The sequence below is a fragment of the Manduca sexta genome, chromosome 17 (genome assembly GCF_014839805.1).
Source record: "Manduca sexta isolate Smith_Timp_Sample1 chromosome 17, JHU_Msex_v1.0, whole genome shotgun sequence".
Taxonomy (NCBI): Eukaryota; Metazoa; Arthropoda; class Insecta; order Lepidoptera; family Sphingidae; genus Manduca; species Manduca sexta.
In genome coordinates, this window is record NC_051131.1 from 791,500 (window position 1) to 808,334 (window position 16,835).

At 34.1% G+C, this 16,835-nt stretch overlaps 1 protein-coding gene across 5 annotated transcripts in view; it reads left to right on the forward strand.

The window, feature by feature from the left end:
- Positions 1–263: 263 nt before the first annotated feature.
- Positions 264–16,835, forward strand: part of LOC115451784 (solute carrier family 2, facilitated glucose transporter member 1) — a 28,787-nt gene continuing 12,215 nt past the window's right edge. Inside the window, exons 1-3 of one of the 5 annotated variants that reach the window (XM_037439719.1) lie at positions 264–512; positions 10,269–10,369; positions 15,683–15,872. In XM_037439719.1, coding sequence (XP_037295616.1) covers positions 15,840–15,872 — 33 coding nt within the window. In that variant the 5' untranslated portion in view covers positions 264–512; positions 10,269–10,369; positions 15,683–15,839. Of the gene's footprint in view, positions 513–4,778; positions 5,087–5,171; positions 5,280–10,268; positions 10,370–15,682; positions 15,873–16,835 lie in introns of those variants that run through there. The other 4 variants (XM_037439720.1, XM_037439718.1, XM_037439721.1 and 1 more) reach the window with 4 other exon arrangements.

A 16,835-nucleotide genomic window follows, 5' to 3' on the forward strand; every position in this document is an offset into this window, starting at 1 on the left:
AAGTTTTAAATGAAAATGATATAACAAATAGGACAGATAAAAAACTTCAATGTTTATTGGAAAGTAATAATTATTTTAGATGGTTATTCGGATTCAGTTAACTTCATCGAGGTCATTGAACCTCAGTTGAATTTGCAAATCAATATTTGCATGTTCCATAGACTTCAGTTTCAATATCTAACTTTTCTAGCATTAACTCTCTTTCTAACTCATTAAAGTCAAACACATGTTGGTTGGCAAGTAACTATTTATTTCAACACTGACACGAAACACCATTCAGAAAATTTGAATGCCGGACGTGCTTCTATTTTATCGACGTAAAATTTAAATTGCATATTATTAAAACAAAAGAACGGCATGAAAGGAGTAGAGGCGCTGATTATTGCTAGATTCCTGACCCTTCTCAGCCATTTGGACGTGCTGATCAGCTTATTATGGGAGAGCGAGAAGACGGTGCAGCATTGTTTGCCGATGGGGTACCACGAACATGTTTTCCAGACATACTACAGGCTGTAAGTGACCATTTCCATTGTGTGTACTAAAGATAGCTGTAACCTACTTTTGCTACAATACGAGTATGTACAGTAGACACTCGTGAGCGATTTTAGATATTTTTTTACCACGTTAATAGAGTAAGGAAGTTAGCTTATAATATTATTTTTATAAAAAAAACTTACGCGTCGTCACAATATTAAAATTACATTAGTATTTATAGTACCGGATGTAAAACATTAAATAGTTAAATTGAGGTACTTTATTGGATGTTGAAGTACCAGTATTTTTTTATGAAATAATTAAAAGTAATTGTTTCAGCTGGGATGTATTAGCTATTAGATTACTATGTTAATGTTTTCGCGCGAAATGTAACTTAACGCCTCGTAGAAAATTCATAGCAAGTATTAAGAATTTAAATGTGTGTCAAATGTAGGTAAGGAGTGTATGCTGGGGTGTACCAAAAATTCACAAATTTAATATTTTTTTCATCTTAGTAAAGCTTGATTGAGCTGCGATTACATAATAATTATACTTACAATGCAAGTATTCACACTTTCAGCTGTTTATATTAATTTAAATGAAATTTATATTATCATTAAACATGAATTTATAAATTATTTGAGCATAATAATAAAAAAAAAAGAATAGATCAAAATGTTCACAGATACAATATAAAATAATCCCACATTAGGAAAAGCACTGAAAATTATTAGACATAAGTTTTCATTAATACAAAATAAACTAATTTAACATGAGGAAAACAAAAATATTTGTCAATATACTAACTAGCATGTTCCTTGTTACTCAGTTACATGCACAATATTGTTATTTGTTATGATATCATCAGTTTACAGTAATGCTGGTCTAACAACACATTTACTCATGTTTTTGAATCATACTGTATATGAAATACCCTATGTTATGACAAATCCTGTTGTGTATGGTACTTAATATATCAACTACAGTTGCTACGGTAATCATAAAGGAATTATTAATAATAACAGCTCTGTTTGTTTATTAGTCTTGCTTTATGATTTTAAAAGGTGACATACAAACATCATAACTTATTCAATATATGACTAAAAAAAATATGTCTGTTATTTAAAATTTTGATTTCGTACCAATATTTTGTCTTATAATTTTCATTTAAATGTAACAATTATTTTTACGCATTGTTACAATATATATTTTTTAAAATATTGAAGTCTGTTGCAGACTTAGTTACAATATTGCCATAAGTATATTACTGTGAAAATGTTTCATGTCGTATTCTAGTAAAACAATTTATAATTATTTAAGCTTATTTTGTCTCTCCACCCGCGTTAAAAGCTCGCTCGCTAAAAACACAATGAAACTTATAAAAAAAAAAGTATTATGTGAAAACATTTTCAAATTTCCGAATCCGATCAGTAGCTTACGAAATCATGTTGATGCAAAACTCTTCTGCTTTAAAAATAATGGCGTAGATAATCTACTTTCTCATATGTTAACAATAGTTACCAACCGACGCCAGGTGGGAAGCTGGTTGTATGAAGAGCACTGAACTGGTTAAATGCAGTTTAATGGAGTATGTGTGTTTATGCGGCGGACTTGTTTAGGATCGTCGGGCTATTGTGAGTTGTGTGTGTGCTGTGTTCAGCGATAGTCGTTGTAGGGTTGGTGAAGTACTTGGCAGGAATTATTCAATATTGCGATGGGTCGACGTAATATTAAATAAACATATGAATAAAAAATGTTATAGCTAAGTATTTCAAAGTTTTAAAGATTTTTGTTGAACTATGACAAATTTAAAAAGTTTTTAATGTTTAAATCGCTCTCCTGTAAAGATGTTGTTTTTGCCATTGTACTAGATACGTAGGACCCGTCGAATTTAGATACAATAATGGGTAAATGAGAAGGGTTAGGTTAGAGCGTCGTTTCTGTCACACATGTATGCTGCGTTGACTTCTAGATTCACTCTAAAATATTACTGTTAAGCAGATTATAGTTAAGGTAAGCCTTTGGTAGTCCACTGCTGAACGCATGCCTGTTCTAAAGATTTCTAAACTAAGCAGCCTGCATCCAGCGATTTTGCTACTTTGTATTTAATAAATCCTTTAACATTTGTGTAATTTGTGGATATTACGAGGCTTGTCTAAAGTCTCAGTCTCTTGCCGATCGTTGCTTTTCTTAGAATTCGCTTCGTTAACATCAGGTGCCGTGGAGTCACTTTGCCGTGCGTCGCTAACATCGTTGCCTGTGTAATGGGTTTTCCTGGTATAAAAGTTGCCTACTTCTGGATATAAAAGTGTTAATTCGGGACATGAGCTCTTATTGCAAGCAAAATCCGTTCACCGACTTCTTTTGTCTCCGATCATTTCCCAATACAAGAATGTCTACTGTTGAACTTACGCCTTATAATGATTTTCAGACCGATCAGAATTATTTCGTGGAAATCGAAAGGAGTAGCGAGAAAATCAACTTTGATAGATCTATGAAAGTACAGTAGAAAAACCCAATATCACTGCTCGACTCCAGGGATCGAACCCGAGACTTAAGCACTGCAGTCGTATCGTAATACAAGTACGCCGCTGAGGCAGTCTTGGATATATTATAACAACACGCATCTTGCATTCATCTCCGAAGGGGTATGCAGAGGCGCAACTAGGGCACCCACTTTTTGCTAAGTACGTCCAGTCCCATGCTTTGATAGGGGACGAGAGCCTATCGCCGTATCAAGCACAAATTCCTGATTCAGGGCTGATGCCTAGCAGTAAAAACCCAAATATCACTTCTCGACACGGGATTCGGCCCCAGGACCTCAGAGCGCTGCCGCAACTACGCCATCGAGGCAGTCTATTACTGGATATATTACAATACCTAGGTGATACATTTAGACTACAGATTTGAAGGATTTTATAGTCGGAGCTGGAAAGCCTGTCCCCTATCAGGTCCGTCGCTGAATAGTGCAGCAAACAGATTTTAGATTTTTTTGGATGCTTAGATTGTGATATGAGAAATTTTCCATAAATACATGAAACAAGGAGAGTGGTATTGAATGTAAAAGTAAGCGTTAAATGTACATTAGAAACAATAGGAAATTACAGTTAATTTCCTAATATATAATATAGTTATCTGCATAAGTATTATATTTACTCTATTTAAACATCTCTTTGTTGTATATGTTAAGATCAAATGTTTGCAGTTGTTTTGCAGATCTTGTCGGTAGTTTTTGTCAACAAATTAATGCAAATGTTTGTAATATTTTTATTGCGGTTATAAATAAAAATGTTTTCATAGAATAAAGGCAAAGAATATATCTATCTATAAACGATATCAAGAATTGTTGCTAATTTGGTTTTTGACGAAATCAGGTAATATTTGATTTTATGGTATAGTTTCCCGTTTTGTACACATACAAGTACAAAGGGGTGAGCAGAGATGCAGTAATTTCGGTGCTTAGTTGTTAGTCTTCGTTGAGTTAAACACTAAGTGCTGGTACTAACACTAAATGCTTGTGATCAAGGCTCTTGTAGCTCGTTGAGTTGTTTACTGTAATGAGAAAAGGTAAAATAATCTCGGTGCTAATTTACTTTTGCCAATTGTTTTTCGGCGGCTACTCTATAGTTTATACCTTTATTTAAACCCAAAGCGATAGAGCCTTTCATAAGTGATAGACCTTCGTATTAGATATAATCGCCCACATTGTAGATATCTTATAGAAATCCCAACATAAATCGACAGCCTGGTAGCACTTCGTGTGGTGCGTGTGATATCTGGGTCTAAATTCTTTTGAGGTTGATAATACCTTATGCCAGTTACCAGTGGAGCTTACTTAACATCAAAGGAGTCAGAATATGATATATTGGATAATAAAGTAAAAATACCTAAGGAAAATAGATTGTATTAAGATTTTGCTATTGATTTATTAACTAGGAAATAGGCTTCATCTATTACCTGCTATTGTACTCCATTTACTAATTTAAAGGTGACAGCCCTGAGTACGTTGACCTACCTTAATATCCAGATATAACCGGTGACAATTGTCAACTGCCATGTATAGTTTATAAAACAAGAAGTTATATTAGCGACCACGGGCCGGTTGCGCGTAGTGCGCCCGCGCTTCTTGGTGCTGCGGCCCAGTTACCGGTGTTAAGTGATAGAAAACTGAATTTGACAGAGGATTAAGCAAGGATTGGTCTGTTTGAGGAAATTAATAAGTTTATAAATAAATTACATAACAGAGGATTTGCTCAGCGAGTGCAAATTAAAAACGCAATTGTATAAACGGAAGATAAAGAAGGCCTTGATCTTCAGAACTCAAATAAAATCGGTTTATAAACAGGAGATAAAGTTATTGCTTTGCGAGAACAAATTAAAAACATAATTAATTAAAAGAGATAAGTGGGTACCGATTTTTTTGCGTGACCAAGCGAGATAGACAAAATTGAAAATACAGTAAGAAGAGATAAAAGAATTGTTTAACGAGATACTACAAACAAAGCAAACTAGATTGAAATCACAGTTAATAATCCAGATTTTCACAAGGAAGCTGTAACTCTGCGTGACCTAGATTCATCTTATGGGTTCATCGTCCTCAAGCATCGGATCGGTACGTTTTTCAAACTCTTTTTCATTTATGTGTTGATTACTGCGCGTCACGGCGTGCGGTTCAAGGTTTCTGACCTAGCGGCATATATTAGCTGGTATCAGTATGTTTTACCTCATTCACATCTCGTCTGTACTAAAATTAACTGTGCCGCGAACAGTTTCAGTCAATAATGTCGCGTGAATATGAGAAAAAGGTTAGTTGGTATTGTGTTATGTATTTAGTTGGTGTTTAATGTGCGTGTGTTGGATTATGTAGAATGTAAGTCGAAAATAGTTTCACGGAGTTTATTTTTGTTCGTCGCGTTGTCTTTAAGAGAGCACGTTTCGTTTCGCGATTGAATGAAATGCGATTTATTTAACATTTTGAAATTATAAACAGTTTCGTAATTTACATCTGGATTGCACGTATTTCGGTTTACAGCTGTTACAGTTGTGTTAGAGAATTAACATGTTTAAGTTAAAAAACCTCTCGGTGAAGGTTATATCATAGTGTGAACTAAATATTACGTTTAACATATATTAGAAAACAAGATGTATATTTGCCAATAATTCTATATGACATAATATTACGAAGATGGAATGCAATTAAACTCGAATTGATTTTATTATAGTATTTCCTATATCTAATCGTCCTGCTTTATTACCACGAAACAAGCTATCTTTATAATAGTTTTAAATACCTAGAATTATCTACTGTTTTTATCCCTATATATGGTGTTACATGTTTATAAAATTAATTAATTTTGACTTGCGACTGTTTTTGCGAAAATTAGTAACGATTTTGGATTAACTATGCTATGAAGAATATTTTATATAAGTATAATATATAATATTTGTAAGATAATGTCTATTCAGATAGTAATTGTATAAGTGCATTGTGTTTATTTTTGTATAGTGCAGATCTTTTTATAGACTTGAATATTTGTATTTGTGTCAAACACGTAATACTAGTATTTTAATGAGCTCTCCATTTTCACAATCGATTTTTTATGCTTATAATCGTGGTATAATAATGTTTTAGATTACAAATTTACAGGCGTTGTATACAGCCATATAAATCATATATAAATTATTTTAAAATTTAGTATTTAATACTAACGGCTGTAGATACGCCTGACTTTTTAAAAATAAAGATTTGCTTAAAATTTTGTTTATAAAGTAACTTTTTAAGTTTAAAGTAGTATAAAAATAATATAATTCAAGGTGAACGGCTTGAAAACAAACTGGAATATTGTGTGTAGTTGAAAAATAATTCGCATATTTACGAAAAGAGCGTTACGATTCGATACATAGGTTTTTGACCTTAAAATATCGTAAACGGTTGAAAATGTAAATTTGAATATAAACATAATAACATCTATGCCTATAATAAAAAAAAAAAACTTTATAATTACTACGTCTGAGTAGGTACTGTTGTTGTTTCTATTTCTGCTGCTAAGCAATGTGCCAGTGCTGTGTTAGGTTAAGATATCTGCCTCGCCATGGTTTACTTGGCAGGTGCAGTTTGGACCAGTGGATTGATTAGTCTGTACCTTAAAGACCTGTGCAGGGCTCACCTAGGTATATAGGGTTTACACGTGTCTAGAACAAAAGGTGCAAGTGGCTTGCGCATGCGCACGTGTGCTTATTTCCTCACCGTGCCAAAGGTTACGCATTGTACTTAATGCATAAGAATTTGATTGTATGACTCGCAGGTATCGAACGTTTTAACCGTTATTTAAGTTCACCCCAATTTTTTAAAATGTGCTTAGATATGAGAAACTGTTTTTTTTAAAGTTAAGCTGATTATATTTACGAAGATATGTCTGAGAATCACACCAAATACTACGTTTATTGGCGACTGCTTACAAATTTAAAGAACCCGAAATTTTGAGGCTATCTATGTGATAGGAAACCTTACATGTTTGAAGGATGCCCTTGTATTGTTGGGTGTCTCGTGCGGGTTTGGAGAAATGTAATGTTAATTTGAAGAGTCTTTTCGTTCTCGAAAATAATTTATTGGATCCCTTATCTTAATAAACTGATCACAGTAAGTATATTAAAAAGTTCTTGGTAATCAATCTTGGTAAATCTTCATCAACTAACGAAAATCCGAATTTCCAATATCGGCGATTAAGTACCTATTATTTTGTTTTGGGAAGTTCTTTTCTTAATTATTAAGGACTGGCCGCGGCTTCCAATCATTAGAGGAGTAAAAAAAATTTATCTTGTTATTAAAAAAATCCTAATAAAAAAAAAAAATCATAAAAATAGGACATGCTGTATTATCTCACATAGATTTTATAACATTATATTTATTAAAATGTTTTTTCCTTTACTTGACAAGTAACTTGCTTCAATGTTTGTGACGTACACAAATACTAGTCATAAATCTTGCCGTAACACAAACATCAGCCAGTTCCAAGGTTGCCATAAATTAACTAGAGAAGTAAGTCGAGAACTAAGCTATGTTATAGGTAGGCTTGATTGGTTATTGCTTTTTAAAGTTTTCTAATATTTATCTAATATAGAAAGGTCTTACCGAAACGAAATTATAAAAATTGCTCGGAAAACTGAAAAAAAAGACAGAAATCTTAGAGTATTTTAATTTCGCGTGTTTGACAGTTCGCGCATCGATGAACGTCAATTTAGCAGACAGCTTAATTTTTTGCGTGAAACCGTGCACTACATCACAGACACAATTATAAAACATGTTTCGTTTGGTGTTTGTTACTCTAATAAAAATACCTATATCCGTTTTTCTTCAATACAATGTACATTGTACAGGCATCAGACGGTTACAGTTATATGTAAAGGTATGAAGCAGAATGTTGGTAGGCACTAGTTTCAGTGCCGAATTAATATTTTTTATGAGTGTAGGCCACATTTTTCCGCCGCCCATTTAGGTAAGTTTATGTATGTGGGTATTTAAAATATTTAATAATTTTCTATTTGTTTGTATTATGGAACGCACTAAAGTTAAATAAACGAATGATTAATTAAATTAAATCGAGTGAGCGTCCTCTGAAATCTGCCGCCCTTACGAGGCTGCCGCCCATAGGCCGCGGCCAGTACGGCCTATTTACAAATCCAGGTCTGCTATGTTAGTGTTTAGAAGTAGGATATTTTTTTTAGCATAGTCCCTATAACTATGACAAGTATTCTATACTATACCATGTTTGTAATTATACAAATGCTTTCGACTTCGCTACTTCGGTCACGCGACTGACCCATTTAGTTGCAACGTGTTTAAATTGTCACGTTTCTGGTTACGCAGTATTATCGGAAATTTCATCAACACAGCTTGAACTGAAGCCTATGATTTGATTGTTTTAAGAAGCCTTTGGAATGAAATTTATTAATATAATGTAGAGTAAAGTAGGGTACGAAGGGGCTGGCATGGTGGAAATGTCACCAGAAGCCTTTAAAATACAAAAGCATCAGAAAGAAAAAATGTAGAGTAAAGTAATGCAGGCCGCTTGCGACAGGTCCATTTTGAAATATTTAAGGGCCTATGTTAGCAGTGATAGAAATAGGAATAGATTAATTAATATCTTATTTAGGGTCACTTTTTATTGTCTTAAGTCAAGAATTTTTGGTTAAATAATTAAAACTTAAGTTGTCAATTAAGTGCTTGTTTTCAAACTAGTCGGCGTTTTTTAATAAATAAAACTTAAATGTCAAAAACCGTCATACCTTGTGATTCAAGATATCATTCGAGATATTGTTGATATCTGTTTATTAAATAGCGACGCTCTTAAGATGCATCTTAAGAGCACTTTTGCACTTCAGAGTGAAACCGAGTTGCACCTATTAGCGCGGCCCTAAGATAAAGATATAGAAGTTGTTGTTTTGCCTCTCCGCTATATTTACGGAGGTTGGTATACTCCGTTTATAGAACACGAATCAATGAAAAAATAAGTACCGAAAATTATACTTTTAAAAATAATTATTGCTTAAAAATAAAACCACCTTGATTCACCCCGTGTGGCATCGATGATTTTCTATTCATCGTAAAATTAAAATTTAATCAAATATTTAGATTCCAATTTGAGGTAGGACTTATATTGTATTATAAGATGATTATGTGTACCCATTACAATGGACTCTTCAATCATGTCGGGGATGCAAAACAACACCTTGTCTATATGTGTACGAATAAAGTACGTGTTTTATCGTAATTTTACGTTTGTTACGATGTTTGTATGTCGCCTTATACACTACCTTTTTGTAATTCACCTTTACTAATTAACACATATTTAAAACACTCACTTTTAAACCTACATTACATAATAAGAAATTATATTATTTGACATTTATTATGTGACATTTTATCTTCGTAACGAATTAGTTAAAAAATAACTAACAATAAAAAAATCTTGTGACGAAGTAACGTAGAGTTATGCAATAATAGTAATTTTCTGTAAATATTACTATCGGCGTGTGACTGAGTAATAGGGTGGTTGCTCAACGATGTTACATACTTTGCTGATTATTCCTATTTAATAGAACTTATGATGAAGGTTAGTTTCATGATTGAATAACTTACTTTTACTATTAATTTTCTTAAAAAAATAGCAGTAACTAATTGATTTAGTGTTAGCACGTAACACAGCTTCATAAGAACATAAAATCATTTTCATATTAAAATATTTACAACTTCTCCGCTCGATATCTGCTAGTAACTAAAAATAATGTAACGGATTAATTTACTCCATAGTTTTTATGCCGATAGAATTTTGAGCTTGTTTACAATATTAGTGTAATTCAGAAGAAAATACAGGGGATTTTTAATCTCCCCTGGTCATTACAAGCGGGTTACGAGTACCACGCTGAGGTCCTGGGTTCGAGTCCTGGGTCGGGCAAAATTAATTGCGACTGGGTTTTTCATACTAAAAATTTGCTCAGTCGCAGCTCGGAGTCCGGAAGTTGGCGGAGTGATACCCCCGCGTCTCAGAAAGCACGTAAAGCCGTTGGTCCTGCGCCTGATCTCTCTCCGGTCAAGTCGGATTGCCGTCTCACCGGATTATGAGAGAGAAGACAGAGTGCATCTGTGTATTACGCACACATTTATGCACTACATCTCTTGCGTGGCTGATTTCTCGAGATTAGCCGCCGTGGCCGAAATTAGTTTAGGAAGAAATCAATCATATGCGGGGTAATTATAACGTAATGTGTATACTAACAATGGTGCATGTTCGCAGGTTGCTAGCGGGCTACGCATCGTCCTTTTTTCTCATAATTGTAGAGCTGATGACATTCCTGTCAGGACTTACATTAACCTCAACTAATGTCGCTTTCATTTGTATCCTTTTCATCGATGCATGCGTTCGCTTTCGCTTTTATTTACACGAAATTTTTTGAAAACACAATTGGCAGCTTTATTAACGCTTCATTATATTTTATTTTTGAATAAACAAAAATACGGCGTATTGACTGCACTGTACAGTCAATTATTCGATAAAGTTTTTGAAAAATTGGTGAGGTTTCGTCGTGGCGTTTTTTCGCGGTCTATGTATAAATTTTTTTTGTACGTGCACGGCTTAGTATCCTCACTTTACCTGATGGAGTGGAGTGGGGACCAATAGAATGTCGGCTGACGCGAGATGATTAACCCTCGACAGTTGACACGATTATGCCGGCCTATTGGAACCGTAAATATACAAGCTAATGCCGAAATGCGACACTTACGTGGGCCACTATGGCGGAATTTAACACCTGGTGTACGGTGGTCGCTATCCGCGCGGATATAAAATATATCCTACCACCAGCAAAATCTCTCATAATCATAATGTATCGTAATACACTGAAATTCATATTGGAATGTGACACACATTATTGTTGACACGGTGTTTTGCGTTACAAAAATCTTGACCGTCAGAAACGTCATAACTGAAGTCATAACTATTATAACCTTGGTATTGTCATTAAAAAATATACAGACAAAGATCCAAAAAATAAACATTCCTTTTCCGGTCCCCTTAAACTTAAACTTTGTCAACGAATTTCTTTTTTTTGATCTAAAGAATTTCTTTTGGTCCCTCGTTCACAGACAGCACACTGCTTATTGCAACGATTATGTCAAATATGAATTAATTCATTAGCTTGAAAAGTGAAAACGTTTGACCACAATTGAATGTCTTGACTTTATCCAAAAAAAATTGCCAGATAACCTCTTGTTATGGAAAAGTTAGAGTAATATAAGTTATATTGTTAAAATGTAAGTAATTAAGTAAATAAAATGTTCCTTAATATCGTACCGTTAAAGTCCAGTTTAATCGGACGGGTAGGCGCGGTTTGCACGGGTCTGGCAGCGATCAATAACCTGCAATGCGTTACTGCAGATGCGCTGTGACGTCACTGTACATTAAACAACTTTAATGGCAGCTATGTTGTGATTTTTCATGAAATTCCTGGTTGATTTAAAAATACAGATTCCTTTGTAGTTAGGGAGTATTTATAACTGAAAAAAATATTTGTGACCTATTTAAATATAGCTAGATACATTAAAATAGTTGGTAGGTATTTATATAAGTGCGTAACAAGTAAAAAAGAGTCGAAAACTTATTAGATTCTTATTCAACGACTAGTCATATTAAAATGAAGTAAGTATGGGAATTATATTGTTTAGTAGTACGTTCATTACGAGAATCGTATTTAAACTTGTGAGAATAATGTTATTTAGATATATTTATACATATGTAAATAATACACGGCGAATTGATAAGCTCCTCCTTTTTTTGTAGTCGGTTAATAATAATTGTAAACCATACATACTTATTCACATTTTTATTTAATCATCGGATGTTAATGACGTAAGAGTTATGTCATAAACCGACCTTCTTACTGAATAAACAAATCTAGTAGGCTATGAACAGAATGATTCGAGTTCGTATGTAATAGGCACTATGGATTATGTTATATATTATACTAGCGACCCGCCCCAGCTTCGCATGGGTGCAATATTTCTCCACTATTTAATGGATATTATACATATAAACCTTCCTCTTGAATCACTCTATCTATTAAAAAAAACCGCATCAAAATCCGTTGCGTAGTTTTAAAGATTTAAGCATACAAAGGTAGGGACAGAGAAAGCGACTTTGTTTTATACTTTGTAGTAATGTCAGAGAAATATCTGTAGCGATTAATTAAAATCGTTTGTGTTTAGTACCTAGATATCTAATATTTGTGTCAAGAATGTTATAAGCCTCGGGTAGTCCTAGCTCCGGATTTATTATGAAAGTATCGGTTAGTAGTGTCCATATATTTGCCTACATATGAATTGCGGTAAAACCGCTAGGTACTTTCGCGTACTGACATGGTAATATATTAGTAATACTATAGTATTGTTTGCCATATTTTAATTAAAATTGACATTTGTCTACAGAATTAATGACCCACCCCCGAGCAAACGGCTAGAGCATTCGTTCCATAGAATCAAAATTTTAAACTACCAATTTATTATTAAATTATTTGTTTAATAGTATTAGTTGCAAATTGAAATGCTGTTTAGAAGGAGGGCACGGAATCAATAAATATTTTAGCGGCATTTTTAATGTCAAATTAATGACACGATATCGTTATAATCAAAAAAAATGAAACTGCCAAAATAAAGATATGTTGTAGAAATATAATGCTTAATTATTTTTTCTATATGTTTTATAAATATCGAGTTAGCTTCTAAAAATACGATTAGCGCGCTGTTTTGCTGGGGGAGCAACTAAATAAGAATTTACTTCTTTGCGATATTTGACTATTTGGCTAAAGCGAGCGATAAGTGTGAAGTCAGAGGTCCCCAACACCGACCCGAAGTTTACGTTTTGGCGATGTTATCCTTCGCCTGGGTTATCGCTACACGTGTGTTAATTTAATTGAAAATCGCCGCTGCAGTTGAACTAAAATTGTACTGCAGCGTTCTTTGTACCTATATATAGAGATGGGTTCATTACGTAAAGAACGCAATAATTTATACTGCCAAAATACTATTAAAAATCGAACAATATTTTGTATAATATGTAATTTTCATCAGTTTTATTGTATCTATGTAGTACATATTATAAAACGAAGTCCCCGTTTCTGTTTGCCTGTATTCGATTTTCTCAAAATCTACTGAACGGATTTTTATGAAATTTGGTATGGAGATAGTTTAAGACCCTGGAAAGGTTATACTACTTGCCTATCCTGGGAAAATATATAGCAGGACTTTTATCTCGAAATACTCCTTCGGCGGGCGAGGTAGTGAGCAAAAGATAGTTGAAATATTATTTACACTGCCTTTAATAATACAAGCAGCAAAATTTCGTACGCGTGGTTTGAATAGATTGCGTTTAAAATTTTAGTATACGATATAGTTAGTTCACTTTCAAATTTAAAGTTCGGATGCTTTTCGTTACTAGTGTAGCAGATTCACAAATATCAAAGTCAATTATGATATTATAAATTTTATAGAATTTGTGTATTTGTATTTATGTAGATATATATGTTTTATATACTTACACCCACATTGTCTCATCTCTGCATCATTCAAAGGTCGACTGTTAGAAAATGCCTCGGGCAAGTCCACCTATATACATCTACTGAATGAAACTTCTCATGAATATAAATGTTCAGACTATGTCACACTCTGGTTCCATAGTGGGTTGGTGCGTCTCTAGAACATCGCCTGTTGCCAAGAGAGAGCAAATGAAAATGAATTTATAGACGATGTTGATAGGGTTCGAAATAAAACACTTTCCATAAACATGCAAGGTGGTAAATATTTGACGACCGTCCAGGCAGCGGCATAATATAGTTGTTGCGGAGAGAGCGGCCTGCCTCTGACGTCACTTTTAGGGCGGCGGCAAAATGAGTTAAATATAACCTTTAACCTTTTTTTTACTTTTGCCGTTGTACCAGTGAATAAGTCACGTGCGTGATTCTTATTTGTTGCAATAACTTTTTTTGGTCGCCCAGCAGCCTGAAGGGGCAAATTTTGGGTTGTGGCGCCAAGAATCAAGCCTAACCCATTGCGTTCAGTAAGGTCTTTCATTTATAGATATCGTATAGACTTCACTGTAAATTCAACCGGGTCTCAGGGAATTTTCTATGTATCTATAAAAATCTTGAATGAAATAAACAATCATAATTGTAAATCGGTGTTACCTCACTCGCATGTAATGTTTTATAGGTTTGTTTTGCACGCTAGCATGCGATTGCATTCGTTGTACACAATAGCCTCATATAGGTTAGTGCACACTGTAGTCAACAGATTAGTACATAAAAAAAAATTTAATATCTATATATATAAAAATGAATCCCTATTTCCCTTGGTCACGCCATCACGCGTGAACGGCTGGACTGATTTCAATATTTTTTTTGTTGTGTTTGTAATTGTCAGGAGAAGGTTCTTATGAAAGAAAAATTTCAAAAAATTGCGCGGAAAATTAGAAAATATAAGAAAACTTAACAAAAATATTAATTTTATATAACTGTCAATTGTTTGAAATAACTGTCAGCGATTGACAGAATGTCGGGTCAGCTAGTTTCCAATAATTTTCGGTCTACTAAATATGACATAGATCTTTGTACGCATCGAAAGTTTTGTTTTCCATTCAAATTAAAAATTAGCTATAGGTATAAGCTTAGCTTTTAGGTATAACTTTGCTTTAGTCGGCCATTTTAAATTACCTATATTGTTGGTTCTTGGTTAAAATTTTCAATGAGCAATTTACATGTCCCAATTGAAGTGTTAACAATATAAATTATGCCGGCACTTCAAGAGTCTGCAAGATCATTTCTGATAAGTTTTATGATATCGATTATTGTATCAGATAACTTGAGATTCTAGCTAACATAGAACAATTCCGTTAATGCGCATATCACTAGACACAAATATGGAATATCCAGGCTGTCATTTTTCTTAATTTTGCTTTTTTTTATTAATTTATTTATTGGAAAATCAACAGCTAACATTAATCTTAATAATTATTATTAATTTATTTATTGGAAAACCAACAGCTAACATTAATCTTAATAAATAACAAAATAAGTTAAACAAATCACTATTTACTTTTTCGACATTCTTTTATTATCGGACCTTCAAATTTAAAACGCTCTACTGACTAAAGGCCTGAAATACTTCTTTCTCCCTTTATATCACGTAACTGCAGCCAGTAGGGGATAATAATATGTTTCCCCTGTGCGTTGTGTAGCGCGAGTACACTCTGATTGATTCTTCATGGCTAAGCGCGCTTTCCAGCACTATTCAATTTGTCGTTTGAACTAGTACACTTACAACAAAGCTTTTCACGTTTTCTCAAGCAACCTTCTAACACGTACTGTGCTAGATATAGCAGAAACAGAATACATATATTTTATTATATTGAACTTATTATAAAATTGTTAGATCAGCTGTTTATAGATTACACTATAAGTAACCGGCGTTTATTATAGCATCTTTCAGACGTTTGTTGCTTCACTTGTGGACAGTGCTTTACACCTTATCATATTTAATTAGCTAATGTTTAATCCGAAGATCGTAAACCTCTCTTTAAACACATTTCATTCAGTCACAAAGCACCGTGTGTACACAGCTTTATAAACAAGAACGGAACGAGTTCCTTAGCCGTAGTATCAGCTGTGATCGGGCACGGGTCCGCGTCAGTTCTCCTCACGTACTGGCTGGTGCAAGGCTGGCCGTGCGACGTTTACTGGGTCATTTTTGTCCTGTGCGTTTTGTTACCTTCGCTAGTGGACATTTCTGCCGCCGCGCGCACGCTGTTTAAAAGAATTTGATGATGAAGTGCTGGACTGCTTTTATTAGATTTGTAAGTAATTCTTATATATAAAATTGTGCTGTCTGTGAACAGTGTTAGGTTACGTGGATGATTTGTGTCGTTAAAAATGAATATTTTTGTACTCCGTATGCCTGTAAAACTATAATAAACAAGATTTACTCAGTGTTACTGAAGACTTTTATTTGTTTCGAAACGCGTTTTAAATCAAAGGTAAGTGTTTGTTTGAAATAAAACAATTCGCAAAGAATTTTTGAATGGCTTGTTTTCATACGCCAATAATTTCCATATTTCACCAATAAATATCTTTCGTCATTTCGCGTCACCGATAAAACTAACAAAAATGTTTGTACTAGTGTTTTCCAAGTGTACTGAAGTTCGCTTTCTAAAAATATACTTAGTTTAATGTTACTAAGTCGATCAATAAGTTCCTTAAGTGAACTGCAGCGCACATCTGCCACGCCGGCGCCACTATTATCCTGCAGCGAGGAGCCAGGGACGGAATGCCGTGCGGACATTTTTGGCCGGTGTTCTTCTGGCTAACGCTGCTACCAGCCTGCGTTGACCTTGCTGTGGCGGCTCGCGCTCTCCATGCCGCTAGCGACGCGCGTCGTCAGGACAACCGCTAAAAACTACATTTTGGCGCCTCGTTCGAATTTTAAATTTTATTTATCTGTGATTTATATTTAGTCCATTGAAAAGTTACATTTGGGGTTGCGTTTTTTAGAGGACGCAATTTTATTTTTTTGAAGTGTAGGGGGGGTCAGTGTAAAGCTAAAACCAAGTTTGTGGGGTCGCCACCCTTGTCCCACGGCCACCATCTTGAAAATAGGCGTTAAAATGGTTTTTACGAGGTATCTCGTAAACTATTTATCTGACAAAAAAAAATATAAACATTTTTTGTGGCAAATTAAATTCTCTACAACTTTGGTTCAGTAACTTTTTGTCGTAGAACTATAAATAAAAAAGTTATAAGCGAAAATGTTAAGAAATTCA